A 19,687-nucleotide genomic window follows, 5' to 3' on the forward strand; every position below is an offset into this window, starting at 1 on the left:
TGTTGTAGCCCCAAAGGACTGGAACAACAAAAGGAAAACTTCAAAAAACAAATCTAAGTCCACAAAAAAAAAAAATCAAAGTCTACAAAAAAATCCTTATCAGGTATAGGTATGTAAAAATACACCTTAAAATTGGAGATACCATCCATGTTGTACCACAGAAAAGTGGTCTCGGTTTTTCCCTACGGCCAATAGTAAAAACGTTTCAAAATAAGCTATTTATAGTAACATAAAAGGGAAGTAATTAAAAAAAAAAAATTATTGTAAGTACAAAAAAGAGATCTGCCAAATAAAAACAAGACCACTGCAATGCAGAGCAATATACACAAAGCAAAGTCATATATGACCTTTGACCCTTAAGTGTGACCTTGACCTTGAAGCGAGTCACCCGGAACATGCGCTCTGCACATCGTTACAATGTGGTGAACATTTCTGCCAAGTTTCTTTGAAATCCTTCCAGCAGTTCAAGAGTAACAGAGCGGACACGAAACAAACTGATATGACTTTTGACCCCTAAGTGTGACCTTGACCTTGAAGCAAGTCATCCGGAACATGCGCTCTGCACGTTGTCTTGGTGTGGTGAACATTTGTGTCAAGTTTCTTTGAAATCCTTCAAGGGGTTCAAGAGTTACAGAGCGGACACGAAACAAACTGATATGACCTTTGACTCCTAAGTGTGACCTTGACCTTGAAGTGAGACATCCAAAACATGCGGTCTGCACATAGTCTCGGTGTGGTGAACATTTGTGTAAAGTTTCCTTGAAATCCTTCAAGGGGTTCAAGAGTTACAGAGCGGACACGAAATTGCTAACGGACAGACGGACAGACGGACGGACAGACGGACACCAGCGTCATAACATAATACGTCCCTTCGGGCGTATAAAAAAGTAAGCCTTTGATGTATGTTTTCTAGGACTGTGAGTTTGTAAGCTCTTTAGGATTCTTTTGCCTTAATTAAGTTCCATGTGCGTACCCATTCTCCGCTGGAAAATTGTTTTCATTTTACATAACCGAAAGAAGCAATATACCATTCCTTAAAATCTAAGTTATGTCAACAATACTTTATTTCTTACAAGTTATGAGGGTAAACAATAGGACAAACGTAAAATATTTTATGCCTCTGGCTCTACATACCATTTAGAATAGGTAACTGTGCGGATGTCAAAGAGTTGAACCCTAAATAAACTCAAAAGCATGTATTTTGCAAATGTCACATTGTATTACACAAACACATGCATGTAGTTCCATTGCCCTTACTATATTTGTCCTAAAAATTCATAACAGACTAGACACCAGACTTGTTCAATTTTTATCACATGTTTTTACCCATTTTTTGGTCTCAAGGTTAGGTATACACATCATGGATTCATGGACTGGTTAGGTAAGAGAATTTATTTTATGCTAACTAATGAAATACTGTATTCTATCAGTTAAATATTTTTAAATCTCATCACTCACACTGTGAAAATATGAAATCTATATTTTCACACTGTGAGAGATATAGCTCCGATCTACTTGTACAGTGTATGAATTTTAAATTATTTGCTTAAAACAGGATGAAAATTGTAGTCGCACTTTGTTCATTATTTATAGTATATTTCTCGATTCAAATTATTTTACTTAATGAGAATTTCATAATGTTATGCAGCAAAAAATAAAACAAAATGGAACTTTATGTTGTGTGCATCTTTCTAATGTCACAACACGTCTGACTGACGTCATGTCTGTTTATGCGCGCCTGTTTCCCGCACTGAGATTAAAATTTGTTGCAAAATGCACATCTCAACGTAATTAAGCATAAAATAAAAAGAAAATTTGTTTGTTTTTCGTGAATATGGAATATATCTCACCTCGAAGTGAGAAAATTTTCACATTTTCACTCGCAATACGCGCTCGTGAAAATATTTGAAATTTTCTCACTTCTCAGTGAGATATATTGCATATTCACTCAAAACAAACAAATATCCTCTATTTAATTCTTCCATGTGTATTAAAATTAAAGTATTAAAATTGTTGAAATTGAAATTCACTCGAAACCAATATAATTTTGATAGGCAATCTGAATGGACAAATCATGTGAGGATATTCAGAAACTGTATTTGATACAAGTCTTTTTTACGACTAAAGAGATTAAGCGAAATTGGCAGTTTGTAAAACAATACCTACTGCCTTATTGCTGAAAGGCTAACGGGATAATGTGTAATCACAAAAAATTTCTGATGATATAATTCAATTTGGACTATATAGCCAGTGTTACATCATGTACATATGCATTTTAAGGATAGCAGCAAATCTTTTGTTCTTATCACCAATTATTATTTGATGACACTGTTTTAAATAATGAGATGTTGATGTTCATCTTGAGAAGAAAATGGCTCATGAAAACTCTTCCTAATGACCATTCCCAGATTTATTTACACAATCTGTCATATTGGCTCTCAATTTTGCATACTGGTGCAATTGTTGAGACAAATATAGAGGCTGAATCATGTTTCCCTGGTGTTTTAATGGACAATTATAATTAAAAGTATCCCTGTCGCTTCACAGTGAAAAAAGGCCCACTCTGAAATTTTGAAATCAGTCTGCAAAAATTGAAGCAAGCGGAAGCTGATTTTCAAAAGAACATTTTTTTTTTTACTTCTGAAAAAAAAATGGAGTGGGAAATCCATTGACCAAGTAATCAATTTGGTGTGGCCTAATACAGAGGGAAAGTAAGCTGTTGTGATCATGTGCTTTGACCTTCAAGTGTGTGGACCTACATTAAACATCCTGCAAGTCATATTGGTGAGCTTAACCACTGATGCTCCTTCCAGTGGTTGAGAAGATAACGAGATTAAACAAATTTTAGCTATCTGAACTTTGATTTCTAAGTCAAAGTAAGACTATGACCTTGGCCCTTTTGACTTAGGTTGTGCACTCTGCATGTGGTCTGGATAAGCATAACAAATTGATGCTGATCGTATAAAATTCCTTCCAGTGGTTCAGACGATATGGAGCAGACACAAATTTAAGCTATTTGTTCTTTGATCTCGTGTGACTTTGGACCCAAAGAACTGTGTTGTCTGCTCTGCATTTCAACTTAAAGGTTAACAATTAATTGACGCTAGTTTTCTGAAAATCTTCCCAGTAGTTAAAAAGACTGGCAGCTGACACAGTTAAGCTTTTTGACCTTTAACTCAAAAGTGTGACCTTGACCAGGACCAAGTGACCAAGGTTATGCATTCTGCACATCGTCCTGTCGAGGTTAACCTTTGATGTTAGTTTTATCAAAATCTTCGATCCTGTACACTCATAGACATTTATAATCGGTCACCTATAATTTTCATATATTTCTTTATGGATATGCTGAAAATTAAACTAGAAATGTGTCCATGGGACACAGATGCCCCCACTACATGACATTAGTCAGGGGCCAGAACTCCTACAATACTGAATGAATCCGGATGCGAAACCCCAGGTGCACAACTACACATGCCGACCAACATTCCTGTAAACTTTGGTGATTCTAGGTCAAATACTTTTGGGGCTATGCGCGACACAACATTAAAATGACCAATTTTTTACTAAGTCAGGGGCCATAACACTTACACGACTGGATGAATCCGGACGCGAAACCCCAGGTGCACAACTACACATGCTGACCAACATGCCTGTAAAGTTTTGTGACTCTAGGTCATATACTTTTGGAGCTAGGCACGACACATTAAAATGACCAATTTTTACAAAGTCAGGGGCCATAACTTCTACATGACTGCATGAATCCGGACGTGAAACCCCAGGTGCACAACTACACATGCTGACCAACATTCCTGTAAACTTTGGTGATTCTAGGTCAAATACTTTTGGAGCTATGCGCGACACAACATTAAAATGTGTATAATCCTTGCGTGTATCAGTGCTATACACTGGGCACGTTAAAGAACCAGGCTGTCTATTCGCAACGAGCTAGGCTAAGTTAGCCGGACAAGCCTGTATCTGATTTCTGATCTCTCTGTGGGGGCTTTGTCTCACTCTGTCCCTCTGGTCAGATCGCTCTGTGTCTGTACTAGTAGAGGATGATTTCGCGCCCTGTGTGGCTGCAGTTGCTGTAAAGCGCCTTTGAACGTGTTTATCATGAAAAGGGCGCTATATAAATCTGGTATAATAATAATAATAATAATAAAATAACCAATTTTTTACTAAGTCAGGGGCCATAACTCCTACATGTCTGGATGAATCCGGACGCGAAACCCCAGGTGCACAACTACACATGCTGACCAACATGCCTGTAAAGTTTTGTGACTCTACGTCAAGTACTTTCAGAGCTACGCGCGACACAACATTTTCGGAAGGACGGACGGACAGACAGACGGACGGACGGAAGGACGGACGTACAAGAGCAAATCTATATGCCCCCCCCCCCAAAGTGGGGGCATAAAAATGATGTATACCATCAATTTATTCAATATCTTAATAACAATATGGCCAGTTTCAATTCATTAGAACATTTGAGACTTGGTAACAACAACAGTTTAAATAACAACACCCACACTTTTGAAAGTCACACTTTCAATCAATATCTCGTATGTTTGCTGTTCGCGTAACTGCCTGAAAACGGCTACACATCAAAATGATATATCTTTGAATGACACCGTGTGCGATATTCTGCCACTTGTTAATGGCGTCATTTTCAAGATCATGTAGATTCAACTGCTGTGGCAAATGTCGAATTCTTCTTTTGAGCAACTCCTAAATGAAATTAATTTGACAAACAGAAAGTGTGACTTTCAAAAGTGTGTGGGTTGTTATTTAAACAGTTGTTGTTACCAAGTCTCAAATGTTCTAATGAATTGAAACTGCCCATATTGTTATTAAGATATTGAATAAATTGATGGTATACTTTGTTTTATTTTCAGGGTATTCTTAATGAAATCTATGAAAATCATAGGTGACCGATTATAAATGTCTATGAGTGTATAAACAGTAAGGAGTGTAAACAAGGTTAAGCTTTTTTACCTTTGACACTAAGTAGGACCTTGACCTTGCACCTAATGACTTGGCATGTGTGCTGTGCATGTGTCATAATGAGTTTAACAATTGATGCCAGTTTTATGAAAAATTTCCCAGTGGTTTAAGAAGATATGGAGTAAACAACCTTGACAAACTAGAGCTATCACTAAAGGTGATGAATGTCCCCCTTGCATGCACTGACACAGTACATTGCAATTTGACGTACACAAGATTGCATAATTATGTGGACTGTATGTATACAGTATAGTAACAAAAAACAAAGTCCCATAACTATGCAGAATATTTATCTAAAAGAACGTAACATGCACCATGCACAACTTGGGTTGGTACTGATCACTTGTGTGAAGTTTCATTAAATTGTGTGCAAGGGTTCAGAAGATTAGGCGCGCACAAGACTGCATATGCAGACTGTATGTACATAGTATGTTAACAAGAAACAAAGTCCCATAACTCTGCAATTTTTGTTGTTGAAAGAACCTAACATGCCCCATGCACAACTACTGTTGTTACTGATCACTTGTGTGAAGTTTCATTAAATTGTGTCAAGGGGATGAGGAAAGATGGTGCGCACAAGATTGTGTCTATGTATATAGTATAGTAACAAAAAACAAAGTCCCGTAACTCTGCAGTTTTTTTTTATGAAAGAACCTAACATGCCCCATGCACAACTACTGTTGTTACTGATCACTTGTGTGAAGTTTCATTAAATTGTGTCAAAGGGATGAGGAGAGATTGTGCGCACAAGATTGTGTCTATGTATATAGTATAGTAACAAAAAACAAAGTCCCGTAACTCTGCAATTTTTTTTTCTGAAAGAACCTAACATGCCCCATGCACAACTACTGTTGTTACTGATCACTTGTGTGAAGTTTCATTAAATTGTGACAAGGGGATGAAGAGAGATGGTGTGTACAAGATTGTGTCTACGGACAGACGGACGGACAGACAAACAGACGAACAGACAGACAACCTGAAACCAGTATACCCCCCTTACAACTTTGTTGTGGGGGGGTACAACAAACACACAGATGAAGCAAGGATGGACATGCACAACGCCAATATAGCCCTCAGATACTTAGTATCTGGGGGTAAAACAAATGTCAGCTACCAGTCCTGTAAATCTAATGACCACATATCAATATAATAAAATTACTTTAGCACATATACTAGCAGCTCCAACAATCTGGTAATCTGCGTCTGCTTTCTTTGCCACTGTAATGTCTATACCGGGAAACAATGCACTCAACTTCTCCTGGTACTTTCCTGGATCTCCGACTGTATCTACATATATCTGAAATTAGATTCATACACATTACAGTGATGCATGTCGGGGATTAAGTTCCAATACAAAGGCCTAAAATCAGATGGGGGTACCAAAGTTATGGCTGCCTATACAAGAAAGCTCCAATTTTATTAACCTTTTGCTGCTGCTGGCCTTGACCTTGAGGATAGAATGACAGATTCGAAGTACTGCTCCTCACAAAATCAGAAAAATGATAAAGTTAGGACTGAACAAGAAGGTGTCTCACACAGTCCTATGAACCACTGGACAGAGTGATTACTAGAGGTCTTTCCCCTAAACATCTCTTTGTTTTGTTTGATTTTTAAGTTCAGCCATCACAATTCAGGTGACATGGTCATTTCCAAGCATTACATTTGAACAATTATGGTACATATTACAAACCTGATATCACATGCCAAATATCAAGGCTCTAGCTATTATTGATTCAGAGAAGTAAAGTGACCACACCCCCTGGCAGCCATTTTTTTGACGAATCGGAAAAATTTGAACAATCTAGTTAGAGGGTCACACAAGAACCATTTGTGCAAAATTATTTTAAAATCGGGCCAGCAGTTTCACATAAAAAAAGATTTTTAAAGTTTCCACTATATACATATAGGGAAAAGTGACCACGCCCTCTGGCGGCCATGTTTTTTTACTAATCAAAATAATATGAACAATCTTGGTAGCGGGTCACATAAGGACCATTTGTGTAAAATTATTCTAAAATCAGGCCAGCAGTTTCACACAAGAAGTTTTCAAAGTTTCAATTATATACATAGGGAAAAGTGACAACGCCCTCTGGCGGCCGTGTTTTTTGACAAATCAAAATAATTTGAACAATCTTGGTAGAGGGTCACACAAGGACCATTTGTGTAAAATTATTCTAAAATCAGACAAACAGTTTCATACAAGAAGATTTTTAAAGTTTCCATTATATACATATAGGGAAAAGTGACCACGCCCTCTGGCGGCCATGTTTTTTGACGAATCAAAATAATTTGAACAATCTTGGTAGAGGGTCACACAAGAAACATTTGTGTAAAATTATTCTAACATCGGACAAGCAGTTTCATACAAGAAGATTTTTAAAGTTTCCTCTATATACATATAGGGAAAAGTGACCTCGCCCTCTGGCAGCCATGTTTTTTGACGATTCGGTATAATTTGAAAATCTTGGTAGAGGGTAGCATAAGGACCATTTGTGTGAAATTATTTCAAAATCGAACCATTGGTTTAGGAGGAGATGTCGTTTGAAGTTTTTTCTATTTTTAGCTCTGGCAGCCCCTATGTGCAACCAAGCAGAACCGTTTGAACAACTTTGGTAGAGGACCACCCAAGGAAAATCATGGCCAAGTTTCATCAAAATCCATTCAGTGGTTTTGGAGGAGATGTTGTTTAAACACAAATGTTGACGACGAACGACTTGATGCACGCACGGACGACAGACACAGCGTGATCACAATATCTCACAATGAGCACTTCGTACTCAGGTGAGCTAATATAAATGATAAACAAAAATGCCCTATGGCCCTGGATCGCTCACCTGAACTAATCTTCCCAAGAAAACCTGGTTCAGTCTGATCTGCATTAGAGGTCACCTGTACATAGCATGACCCTGCTTAGAATGGTCATCTTTTGTCAGATTGGAATTTCCTATACAAGAGGGCCATGATGGCCCTATATCGCTCACCTGTTATCATTGCACTAGAGGACAAGAAGGTCCTCAGAAAAAATTTCTAAGTCCAAAGGACAAGAACAACAAAGGGAAGAAATTTAACCAAAAAGAAAAAAAAAATTCTAAAAGGTACAGATATGTCAAAATACACCTAAAAATTGGAGGTACCATCCATGTTGTACCACAGAAAAGTGGTCTCGGTTTTTCCCTACAGCCAGTAATAAAAAAGTTACTAAAAATAAGCTATTTATAGTAACGTAAAAGGGAAGTAATTAAAAAGAAAATTATTGTAAGTGAACAAAAGAAGGATCTGCCAAATAAATCTGTTGACATTAATGAAATTTCAGATCAGTATCTTCATTAGTTATGGAGATATACCCATTTTAATTTGAAATAAAGGGAGGTAATTTGACATAAAATCAGTCCATTGTTATCTACCCTGATTGTCTCAGTCCAACTAATGACAATAATGAAATTTCAAATAAGTCCTATAAGTACTTAATGATATAAATTCATTTTGATTACAATCAGGGGAGGTAATCAGATATAAAATAACTCTGGAACATACGATTGGATCTGATCTGTCATGGAATCCAAGATTTATTGTTGTTGAAGATATTTTGGAAGTTTGTATCAAATCAAACCATAAATGAAGTCTCTATATGGCTGCAAAAGCCAAAATAACCAATTTTGGACCTTTAGGGGGCCATAACTCTGGAATTCATGAAGGAATCTGGCCAGTTCAAGAAAGGAAACAAGATCTTGCGGTGATACAAGTTGTGTGCAAGTTTGGTTAAAATCAAATCATAAATGAAGCTGCTATTGTGCAGACAGGGTCAAAATAGCTAATTTTGGCCCTTTCAGGGGCCATAACTCTGAAACCCATTAAGGAATCTAACCGGTTCAATAAAGGAACTGAGATCTTATGGCGACACAAGTTTTGTGCAAGTTTGATTAAATTCAAATCATAAATGAAGCTGCTATTGTGCAGACAAGGTCAAAATAGCTAACTCTGGCCCTTTCAGGGGCCATAACTCTGGAACCCTTAATGGGATCTCGCCAGTTCAAGAAAGGAACCAAGATCTTATGGTGATACAAGTTGTGTGCAAGTTTGGTTAAAATAAAATCATAAATGAAGCTGCTATTGTGCAGACAAGGTCAAAATAGCTAATTCTGGCCCTTTCAGGGGCCATAACTCTGGAACCCATATTGGAATCTGGCCAGTTCAAGAAAGGAACCAAGATCTTATGGTGATACAAGTTGTATGCAAGTTTGGTAAAAATCAAATCATAAATAAAGCTGCTATTGTGCAGACAAGGTCAAAATAGCTAATTTTGGCCCTTTCAGGGGCCATAGCTCCGGAACCCTTAATGGGATCTGGCCAGTTCAAGAAAGGAATCAAAGTCTTATGGTGATACAAGTTGTGTGCAAGTTTGGTTAAAATAAAATCATAAATGAAACCACCATCGTGCAGACAAGAAATTGTTGACGCACGGACGCACGGACGGACTGACGACGGACGACGGACGAAGGGTGATCACAAAAGCTCACCTTGTCACTATGTGACAGGTGAGCTAAAAACAGTAGTCAGAATTATGTACTCTTGCTTACAGATGGAAATCATGATGATAAACAAGTGTTCAAAGTTTAAAAGCCATATGTCAAATAATTTTGACAAAACGTGAACCAATTTCCAAGTCCAAAAAGGGCCATAATTCAGCCAAAATGGATGACAGAGTTAAGTACTCTTGCCTACAGATAGAGACTATAATACTGAACAAGTGATAAAAGTTTCAAAGCCATATGTCAAACCCTTTACACAAAATATGAACTTGTACGAAAAACTTAACCAAGATTTCAAAGTCAAAAGGGGCCATAATTCAGCCTAAATCCTTGATGGAGTTATGTAATCTTGCCTATAACAAGACATGGTGATGGAAAACAAGTGTTGAAAGTTTCAAAGCTTTATCTCAAAAGACTTTGTCAAAATGTGGACTGGTACGAAAAACTTAACCAAGATTTCTAAGTCAAAAGGGGCCATAATTCAGCCAAAATCCTTGATGGAGTTATGTACTCTTGCCTATAACTGGATATGGTGATGGATAACAACAGTGTTGAAAGTTTCAAAGCTTTATCTCAAAAGACTTTGTCAAAATATGAACTGGTAGGAAAAACTTAACCAAGATTTCTAAGTCAAAAGGGGCCATAATTCAGCCAAAATCCTTGATGGAGTTATGTGCTCTTGCCTATAGTTGGACATGGTGATGGTAAACAAGTGTTGAAAGTTTCAAAGCTTTATCTCAAAAGACTTTGTCAAAATGTGGACTGGTACGAAAAACTTAACCAAGGTAAGATGCCGAGGCCGACACCTTGGTGAGTAGGATAGCTCTACTTATTCTTCGAATAGTTGAGCTAAAACAGTTACAATATAAATTATTTATAGTAACAACTAAGGGAAGTTAATCTTTAAAAAAAAATCAAAAAAAAATTGTAAGTCCACACAAAAATCCTTACCAGGTAGAGATAGGTCAAAATACATCTCAAAATTGGATGTAACATGCATTTAATATTTTGTGCTACAGAAAAGTGGTCTCGATTTTTCCCTATGACTAGTAATGAAAAAGTTACAATATAAGCTATTTATAGTAACAACAAAGGAAAGTAATTCTAAAGAAGGTACCTGCATATGACACTCCATCTCATGATGGTGTACAATTGTGCCAAGTTATATCAAAATCCTTCTATGCATGAAGAAGAAATGCTCCGGACAATGTCATTCTTGTATCTGACCTTTGGCCTCTAAGTGTGACCTTGACCTTAGACCTAGGGACCTGGTTCTTGCGCATGACACTCTGTCTCGTGGTGGTGAACATTTATGCCAAATTATATCAAAATCCCTCCATGCACGAAGAAGAAATGCTCCGGACAAAGTCATTCTTGTATCTGACCTTTGACCTCAAAGTGTGACCTTGACCCTAGACCTAGCGACCTGGTTCTTGCGCATGACACTCCGTCTCATGATGGTAAACAATTGTGCCAAGTTACATCAAAATCCCTCCATGCATGAAGAAGATAAGCTCCGGAAAAAGTCATTTTTGAATTTGACCTTTGACCTCAAAGTGTGACCTTGACCTTAGACCCAGGAACCTGGTTCTTGTGCATGACACTCAGTCTCATGATGGTTAACAATTGTGCCAAGTTTCATCAAAATCCCTCCATGCATGAAGAAGATATGCTCCGGACAAAGTCAGTGGACGCCGCCTGCCCGCCCGCCAGGGGCGTTCCCATAATACGTCCCGTTTTTCAAACGGGCGTATAAAAAGGGCCATAATTTTGACAAAATGCATATCAGAGTTATGGTTCTTGGCCCATATAGTCAACTAATGATGATAAACAAGTGTGTAAAGTTTCAAAGCTTGTACCTGTTGTAGCTTTTGAGAAAAGGTGGACCTTAACAAAAATTTTAACTAAGAAACTCAAATTTTCTAAGTACAAAAAGGGCCATAATTCTAACAAAATGCATATCAGAGTTATCGTTCTTGGCCTACACAGTCAACTAATGATGATAAACAAGTGTACAAAATTTCAAAGCTGTATCTCTTATAGTTTTTGAGAAAAGGTGGACCTAAACAAAAATTTCAACCAAGAACCTCAAATTTTCTAAGTACAAAACGGACCATAATTTTGACAAAATGCATATCAGAGTTATGGTTCTTGGCCTACACAGTCGTCTAATGATGATAAACAAGTGTGAAAGCTGCAGCTCTTATAGTTTTTGAGAAAAGGTGGACCTAAACAAAAATTTTAACCAACGCTGATGCCGACAATGCCGCCAAAGCTGATGATCAAGTAACAACAATACCTTGTAGATTTTCTTCAAAAATCAGACAAGCTAAAAATGCCAAATCAAGAAAACAAGAGGGTCATAATGACCCTATATCGCTCACCTGTTAAACCTGGCTTTGGAATCATGAAGATAAACATTCTGACCAAGTTTCATGAAAACAGTGTCATACATATGACCTTTAGGGTATTAACAAGCTTTTCCTTTGATTTGAGTGGTGACCTAGTTTTTGACCCCACATGACCCCTAATGACCCAATTTCGAACCTGGCCTAGGAATCATCAAGATAAACGTTCTTACCAGTTTTCAAAAAACTGGCCTCTGGAGTATAAACAAGCTTTTCCTTTGATTTTACTATGTGACCTAGTTTTTGACCCTACATGACCCAGAGTCGAAATCATACAACACTTCATGATACCAAACATCCTGACCAAGTTTTATGAAGATTGAATAAAAAATGTGGCCCCTAGTGTTAACAAGATTTTCCTTTGATCTGACCTAGTGCCCTAGTTTTTTATCCCACATGACCCAGATTCAAACCTGGCCCAAAGATCATCAAGATAAACATTTTGACCAAGTTTCATGAAGATACGGTCATAAATATGGCCTCTTAGAGTGTTAACAAGCTTTTCCTTTGATTTGAACAGGTGACCTAGTTTTTGACCCCACATGACCCAGATTCAAATCCGGCCCAGAGATCATTAAGATAAACATTTTGACCAAGTTTCATGAAGATACGGTCATAAATATGGCCTCTACAGTGTTAACAAGCTTTTCCTTTGATTTGAGCGGGTGACCTAGTTTTTGACCCTACATGACCCAGTTTTGAACTTGACCTAGGAATCATCAAGATAAACATTCTGACAAGTTTCATGAAGATAGGGTCATAAATGTGACCTCAAGAGTATTAACAAGCTTTTCCTTTGATTTGACCGGGTGACCTATTTTTTGACCCCATATGACCCAGTTTTAAACTTGGCCTAGGAATCATCAAGATAAACATTCTGACCAAGTTTCATGAAGATAGGTTCATAAATGTGGCCTACAGGGTGTTAACAAGCTTTTACTTCGATTTGACCTGGTGTCCCTAGTTTTGGATCCCACATGACCCAGTTTCGAACTTGGCCTAGAGATCATCAAGATAAACATTCTGTGCAAGTTTGTATCAAATCAAAGCATAAATGAAACCTCTATATGGCTGAATAGGCCAAAATAGAAAATTTTGCACCTTTCAGGGACAGTAACTCTAGAAACCATGATGGAATCTAGCTGGTTTTCGAAAGGAACTGAGATCTTATTGTAACTTAAGTTCTGTGTAGGTGTGGTTAAAATCGAATGTAAAATGTCACAAGGTAAAACTTAACAAATTCTGGCTCTTTCAGGGGTCAATCATGGGTCGTAACTCCGGAACCTATGATTGGATCTGATAAATTCATCATAAAATCCAAGACCTATTGTTGTTAAAGATATTTTGCATGTTTGTATCAAATCAAACCATAAATGAAGTCTCTATATATCTGCAAAAGCCAAAATAGGTACTTTTAGCCCTTTAAGGGTCCATAACTCTGGAACCCATGATGGGATCTGGCTAGTTTTTGAAAGGAACTGAGATATTATGCCAATACAAGTTGTGTGCAAGTTTGGTTAAAGCTGATTGCAAAATATGGTCTCTATCGTGTTCACAAGCCAAAATAGCAAATTTTGGCCCTTTAAGGGGCCATAACTCTGGAACCCATGATGGGATCTGGCCAGTTTTCGAAAGGAACCGAAATATTATGCCAATACAAGTTGTGTGCAAGTTTGATTAAAATCAATAGCAAAATATGGTCTCTATCGTGTTCACATGACGGAGGGTGATCACAAAAGCTCACCTTGTCACTACATGACAGGTGAGGTAAAAAAGAGATGCTCGTGTCAGGAATCAAAACCCGAGTGCCGCGGCAATAAAATTTTTCCTCTGTCTTTACCAATACCACCATGGAGGACTATGTGATTAACGAGTTAAATATAGATATTTATAATTACGGCAGTTTACCTCGAGTAAAGCATTACAAACGCTTTTCGATTTTCAATGTAAAAATGAGTAAAAAGAACTAATTCTCATATAGTCTGTCAGTAATTAAATTTCAAAACTTTCATATGAAATATAGCATTAATTTCCTGATACCTTTTTCTTTTTTTGTTGTTGTCGAACGGTCTGGAGGCCAGTGCCTTTAGAAAGGGGCACAATTTCTGAATCATTGGAGGAAGAATTACAAAATTTGTCACATTAATGTACACTACCATTATGAGCAAGTACAACAAGTTTTAACTGAATATCTGAAATAATGAAGAAGACTTTACAAAAACCTTTAACCAATGTGGATGCCAACACCAGGGTGAGTACAAAAGCTCTCCTTGTTCTTTGAATAGATGAGATAAAACTTACCTCTGCTACATTTACACCTTGATCAAGAACTCTCTGTATCAAACCAATGGCACAATCATGTGACAGAGCATTCAAATTGTATTTAAATCTGAAACAAGAGCTATTTGTTAAACATTCATCCAATGAATGACAACCAGTCTGACTAACAAAACTCCCTCACCTTACCTTGACCTTCCAGGGCTCTTGTTTGTTTGTTTGGGACTGGGACCAGGGTCCATGCAAGGGGGGAATTATGCATGATTTTTAGAAATATTTCTTTGGAGCGGGAATTTCAGTAATACCAAACACTAGAAGAAATGCAAATAAATCTTAATTCTGTTAATTATTAACTCTGCTGTATGAATTCTTCCAATTATAAACAACATTATTTAACACATCTTTTTAACTGGAAACATAAACTATGCTTGCGCTAGAATCTGTCTGGATCAGACCATGGTAAGTATAAATTGTTATTTACGGTACATGGCGCATTATGGTCGATGTCATCCCTCTGTCGGCTCACCAACTGGGGATTTTTTTGAATGGCGGGGGGGTGGAGGGGGGGATACTATTTCAAGGGGGGAATGGGCCCCAAATTTTGCCAAACGCGAGCCCTGCCTTCAGACCAAATGCTTCTGACTAAATTTGCTGAAGATCAAAGTGGTTCCTGAGGAAAAGTCATAACAAGAAAAGTGAAAATTCCATGAAAACCATGGTTTCATGACTTTAGGTGAAATATATCTTAAGATATATGCACAGGAAATGTGTTTTTATACAAGCTTATAGCTTACTCCTTATCTTATGACATTAATATATGTTTGTATGTAATGTATATTAAATAATTTTGGAAATATTGTTTAAACCAAGATATATGCAACACAAACTTTTAAACACTTAATGTGTACTTTTCACTAAGTGAAGGACAAAATCTTTGACCTAGCTGAGTGAAATCACAAAGAGAACACCCGTTGCACAACTTCACATCTAATGTTTTATGACCCTAGGTCATGTACATTTTGAGATACATGGGACCAAACTTTATTTTTTGAGGCCCTGTATTGCTCATCTGACCTAGTTCTTACCCCTAGATAACCTACTATTTAATATGGCCTAGATTTCATAGACAAACATTTTGACCATGTTTAATGTAAATTAGGTAGATCATTATCCAAGTTTTTCAATGAATTGACCTAATGACATAGTTTCTGACCTTAGGTACCCCACTTTTGAACTTGACCCAGATTTCAGACAAAAAACTGACAAAGATTTATAATGATCAAGTTGAAAAAGTTGTCTCTAAAGTGTTAACAAAGATTTTTCTTTGATTTGACCTAATGACCTTGTTTTTTCCTATGTGACCCTGTTACAAATTCATCCTACATTTAAAACAGACAAACATTCCGACCAACTCTCACCTACATCAGGTAGAAAATGTGGCCTTTTGAGAGTTCACAATGTCTTTCTGTGATCTGACCCAGTGACCTTGTATTTGACCTAGATAATCCAGTTTTGAACCTAACCATGATTTCATAAAGAAAAATATTCTGACAAACTTTTATGAAGATCAAGCAGAAAATGTAGCCTCTAGTGTTAACAAGGTTTTTCTATGATTTGACTTAGTGACCTACTTTAAGATCTCAGGTAACCAAGTATTGAACCTGACCTATATTTGTCAGAGATAAACATTCTGGCATTTTTTTATGAAGATCAAATGGCAAATGTGGTCTTTAAAGTGTAAAGAAGGATTTTCTATAATTTGACCTAGTTTTTGACCGCCAGTATTCCAATTTTAAAACAAGGCAGTCTGAAAGACAGCTAAATCCCCCACCACTGCTATGGATAACGAAAGGGTAAACCTTTGATTTTAGCTGTGACCTTGACCTTGAACTGACATGGCTGACTCATGAATTCTGCACAACGTCTTGATGAGGTGATCATTTGACCCAAGTTTCATGAAAATCCTTCAAGGGGTTTAGCAGATACAGAGCTGAAACCTTTGACCTTCAGTTGTGACCCTGACCTTGAGTTGACATGGCTGACTCATGAGATCTTGATGAGGTGATCATTTGACCCAAGTTTGATGAAAATCCTTCAAGGCGTTTAGGAGATACAGAGTGGACACCAAATGGAAAGCTCAAACCTTCGACCCTTAGTTGTGACCTTGACCTTGAGCTGGCATGGTTGACTCATAATTTCTGCATATCGTTCTGATGAGGTAATCATTTGACCCAAGTTTTATAAAATTCCTTCAAGGGGTTTAGGAGATATAGAGCGGACACGAAATGGAAGGCTCAAACCTTTGACCTTCAGTTGTTACCTTGACCTTGAGCCGACATGACTGACTCATAAGTTCTGCACATCGCCTTGATGAGGTGATCGTTTGACCAAAGTTTGATGAAAATCCTTCAAGGGGTTTAGGAAATATAGAGCGGACACAAAATGGAAGGCTCAAACCTTTGACCCTAAGTTGTGACCTTGACCTTGAGCCGGCATGACTGACTCATGGGTTCTGCACATCGTCTTGATGAGGTGATCATTTGACCCAAGTTTTATAAAATTCCTTAAAGGGGTTTAGGAGATATAGAGCGGACAATAAATGGCAGGCTCAAACCTTTGACCTTGAGTTGTGACCTTGACCTTGAACCGACAAGGCTGACTCATGGGTTCTGCACATTGTCTTGATGAGGTGATCATTTGACCCAAGTTTCATGAAAATCCTTCAAGGGGTTTAGGAGATATGGACCGGACACGATTTTGTTACGGACGGAAGGACGGACGGAAGGACGGACGCAGACCATTCCTATAATCCCTCCGCCACAGCAGGGGATTAATTACTCTAGATTTTATACAAACATTCTGACAAAGTTTTGTAAAGATCAAGAAAAAATGTCTCTCTAAGGCCAGCATTTTTTAATTTTCTGGTTTACGGGAGTGCCGACCCTATTTTTTGACAAAACAAAATAAAAATAAAAGTGATTTTCAGTACATTTATTTTCATTTTATCCGCCGACCGTCTATAATTGCTGCTACCAAAAATAAAAGTTTAACTGTAAGGTAGAGGTTTTTAATCAAGATCAGCAGACGCATGAAAATGGCGGCCTCCATGAATGTAAACTGTGTGAAATTAAATAGGAAAAATATACAAGTTAACAGACAATAATCTTTGGAATAAGTTTGCAGAGATAACAAGTATTGTAAGCAAATTGAATCTGAGTAGAAATTACAGAACCTAAAGCTCAACATTAGGAATAATCACATATGAAAAATGACCTTCACTATCAACGCTGTCAAGATGTTGAAAAATCTGGCGTATCACATGTACGAGATTTGTTGTCTGTATATTATAATTGGACAACAATCAAATTTATGTGGGACTGTCAGAAAAATACCACAATTGATAAAAAGGAAAGAAGGAAAGAAACCAAAGAAATGGCAAAATGGTAGAGCAAAAGTGAGTATCAACTTGCTAAACACATTTTTTTTTACTTTGAAGTCTTGGGGGTTGGACAAGAAAAAATAACTAATACCATAATTTTAAGTAGTTCTGTTCAAAACAAAGAGCATTTCAATGTAAAATGACACATGTCCCTACAAATGCTTGACAAAGATACAAATGACCTGTGATAAAAAATTCAAACTACATCACATGTAGTCGAAATAATTTTTTAAACTGCTTTTATCTGTAAATCCTTCTTGTTTTTAACACTATCAACTGTATTTATACTGCAATACACACCGTGTATTACTTTTATCCTCCTATCCAATCTACTTTTAACTTCTTGTACAGGCGCGCAGCTGCCAGGGCTTTTTTCCCCTATAAATCTACCTCCGGTAAAAGGAGGTAATCCCAATGCAAAAAAGTATGGTTTTTTCCCAAAGTTGAATTTAAAATTCCCAAATGATTATACCTTTTAGGTTTTTTGTTGTTTTAAGATAGTTTTGCTAATTTGTATGTATATTTAGGTAAATTATAATACTGTTGAACAATTACTGAAATGCAATTCATTAATATTTCACACAAAAACACATTTATGTAGATTTTGGCAATATGCAAATTGTCCCAATTAAGACAATTTCCGAGAGCATTTTCCCAATTCCACCAGTATCAGTGGCATTCCCAAATTGATGAAAAAAAGGCCTGGCTGCACATTATACTCGCAGAGAGGAGCGCTGCAGTATAAATAGATAGATAGATATAATTGGACAGTCAGATTATTGGTTGTTTACTATTTTTTTACAGGCAATCTAATCCTAGTGGAGATATTTCTCATATGAAAAGATTAATTATCTCAATATTTCCTAGGATCGTGTCAAATTAGTTTGACTAAAGTTCTAGCCAGGTACTGTAACTCAAAAGATAATTATCAAACATGAAACTCTCAGCAATATTCTCATGAGTCCTGTTCACTTGAAGTATACCGATAAAATCTGTAAGAAGACCCTTTGAAAGTATGTTTGGGACAAACATTCAGACACTATATGCCACATGTGCCTTTGACACTGAGGAACACATAATGACATATCCAGTAATAAATGTTTTTTCGGACTCATAACTTACTAAGTCCAAGTCCCATCTCAGTGAAGAGTCTTATAAATATCCGATACTGTTGTTTGAACATCTACCGATAAGGTTGTTATTTTGTACACATTTTAGCTGAACCAAAATTCAGATTGTTTTGACTTGTCGTACAATATAGGTGGCAATCGGCAAAATATAAAACAGTATTTAAGCCACTGAAACTTAACCAAAGCCATTTAATTTTAAAGCCAGTTTATCAATTTGTAATTTTGGCTTTCTAGTATGACAATGCCTGTATAAGACTTTTTATCTAAGGCCAATTAATATGCATGTATGCAGGATGCAGACATAAAGTAGTCATTGCATATCCCCATTCTAATAGCAGTTTTTATTCACGTTTATATAATAAACATTATGCAATGTTCTTATGATATGTCAGCTGTGGTATTCGTATATTTTATTATGAAAAACCACAAGTATATTTTTACTACAAAATAGATACATACAAAAACACAAATAATACATATTTTTGGTGACTTTGAAAATTGCATTATTCATACAAGCTACATATAAAGAAAACAACAGTATACTGAGATGATGAGATATAAATCAGTTCAGAATAGTCCATTTGTAAGTGTGTATGCTATTTAAACTTGCAAGCTTTTGTTTTCTTTGGTGTACAAAAAATAAAAAAATTGTATCCTTTTGGACGTTTTATTTTTATTTATTTGGTCGACTGCTCAAAATTGGGATTTTTATTTTTATTTTTATTTGTCCCCACTGACCCTAACTTTTTGAAAAATCTCCCGTAAACCAGAAAATAAAACAAGAGCTGTCCGTAAGACAGCCAAGCTTGACTATTCGAAATATTGTCCCAGAAGCAGGAAAATATTACCAAAAAAGGTTAAATATCAAAAGAGTTTTAAGTTCAAAAGGGGGCATAATCT

General features: G+C 36.8%; 1 protein-coding gene across 2 annotated transcripts in view; it reads right to left on the reverse strand.

Annotated features, from left to right (window-relative positions):
• Nucleotides 1-19,687, reverse strand: part of LOC123547011 (ribonuclease H2 subunit A-like) — a 77,349-nt gene that overhangs the window by 30,826 nt on the left and 26,836 nt on the right. For both annotated transcript variants that reach the window (XM_045333745.2, XM_045333744.2), the window contains exons 4-5: nucleotides 14,243-14,330; nucleotides 6,164-6,301 (exon numbers count right to left, since the gene is read on the reverse strand). In XM_045333745.2, the coding sequence (XP_045189680.2) occupies nucleotides 6,164-6,301; nucleotides 14,243-14,330 (226 nt within the window). The remainder of the gene's footprint in view (nucleotides 1-6,163; nucleotides 6,302-14,242; nucleotides 14,331-19,687) is intronic.

The sequence above is a fragment of the Mercenaria mercenaria genome, chromosome 9 (genome assembly GCF_021730395.1).
Source record: "Mercenaria mercenaria strain notata chromosome 9, MADL_Memer_1, whole genome shotgun sequence".
NCBI classification, from domain to species: domain Eukaryota; kingdom Metazoa; phylum Mollusca; class Bivalvia; order Venerida; family Veneridae; genus Mercenaria; species Mercenaria mercenaria.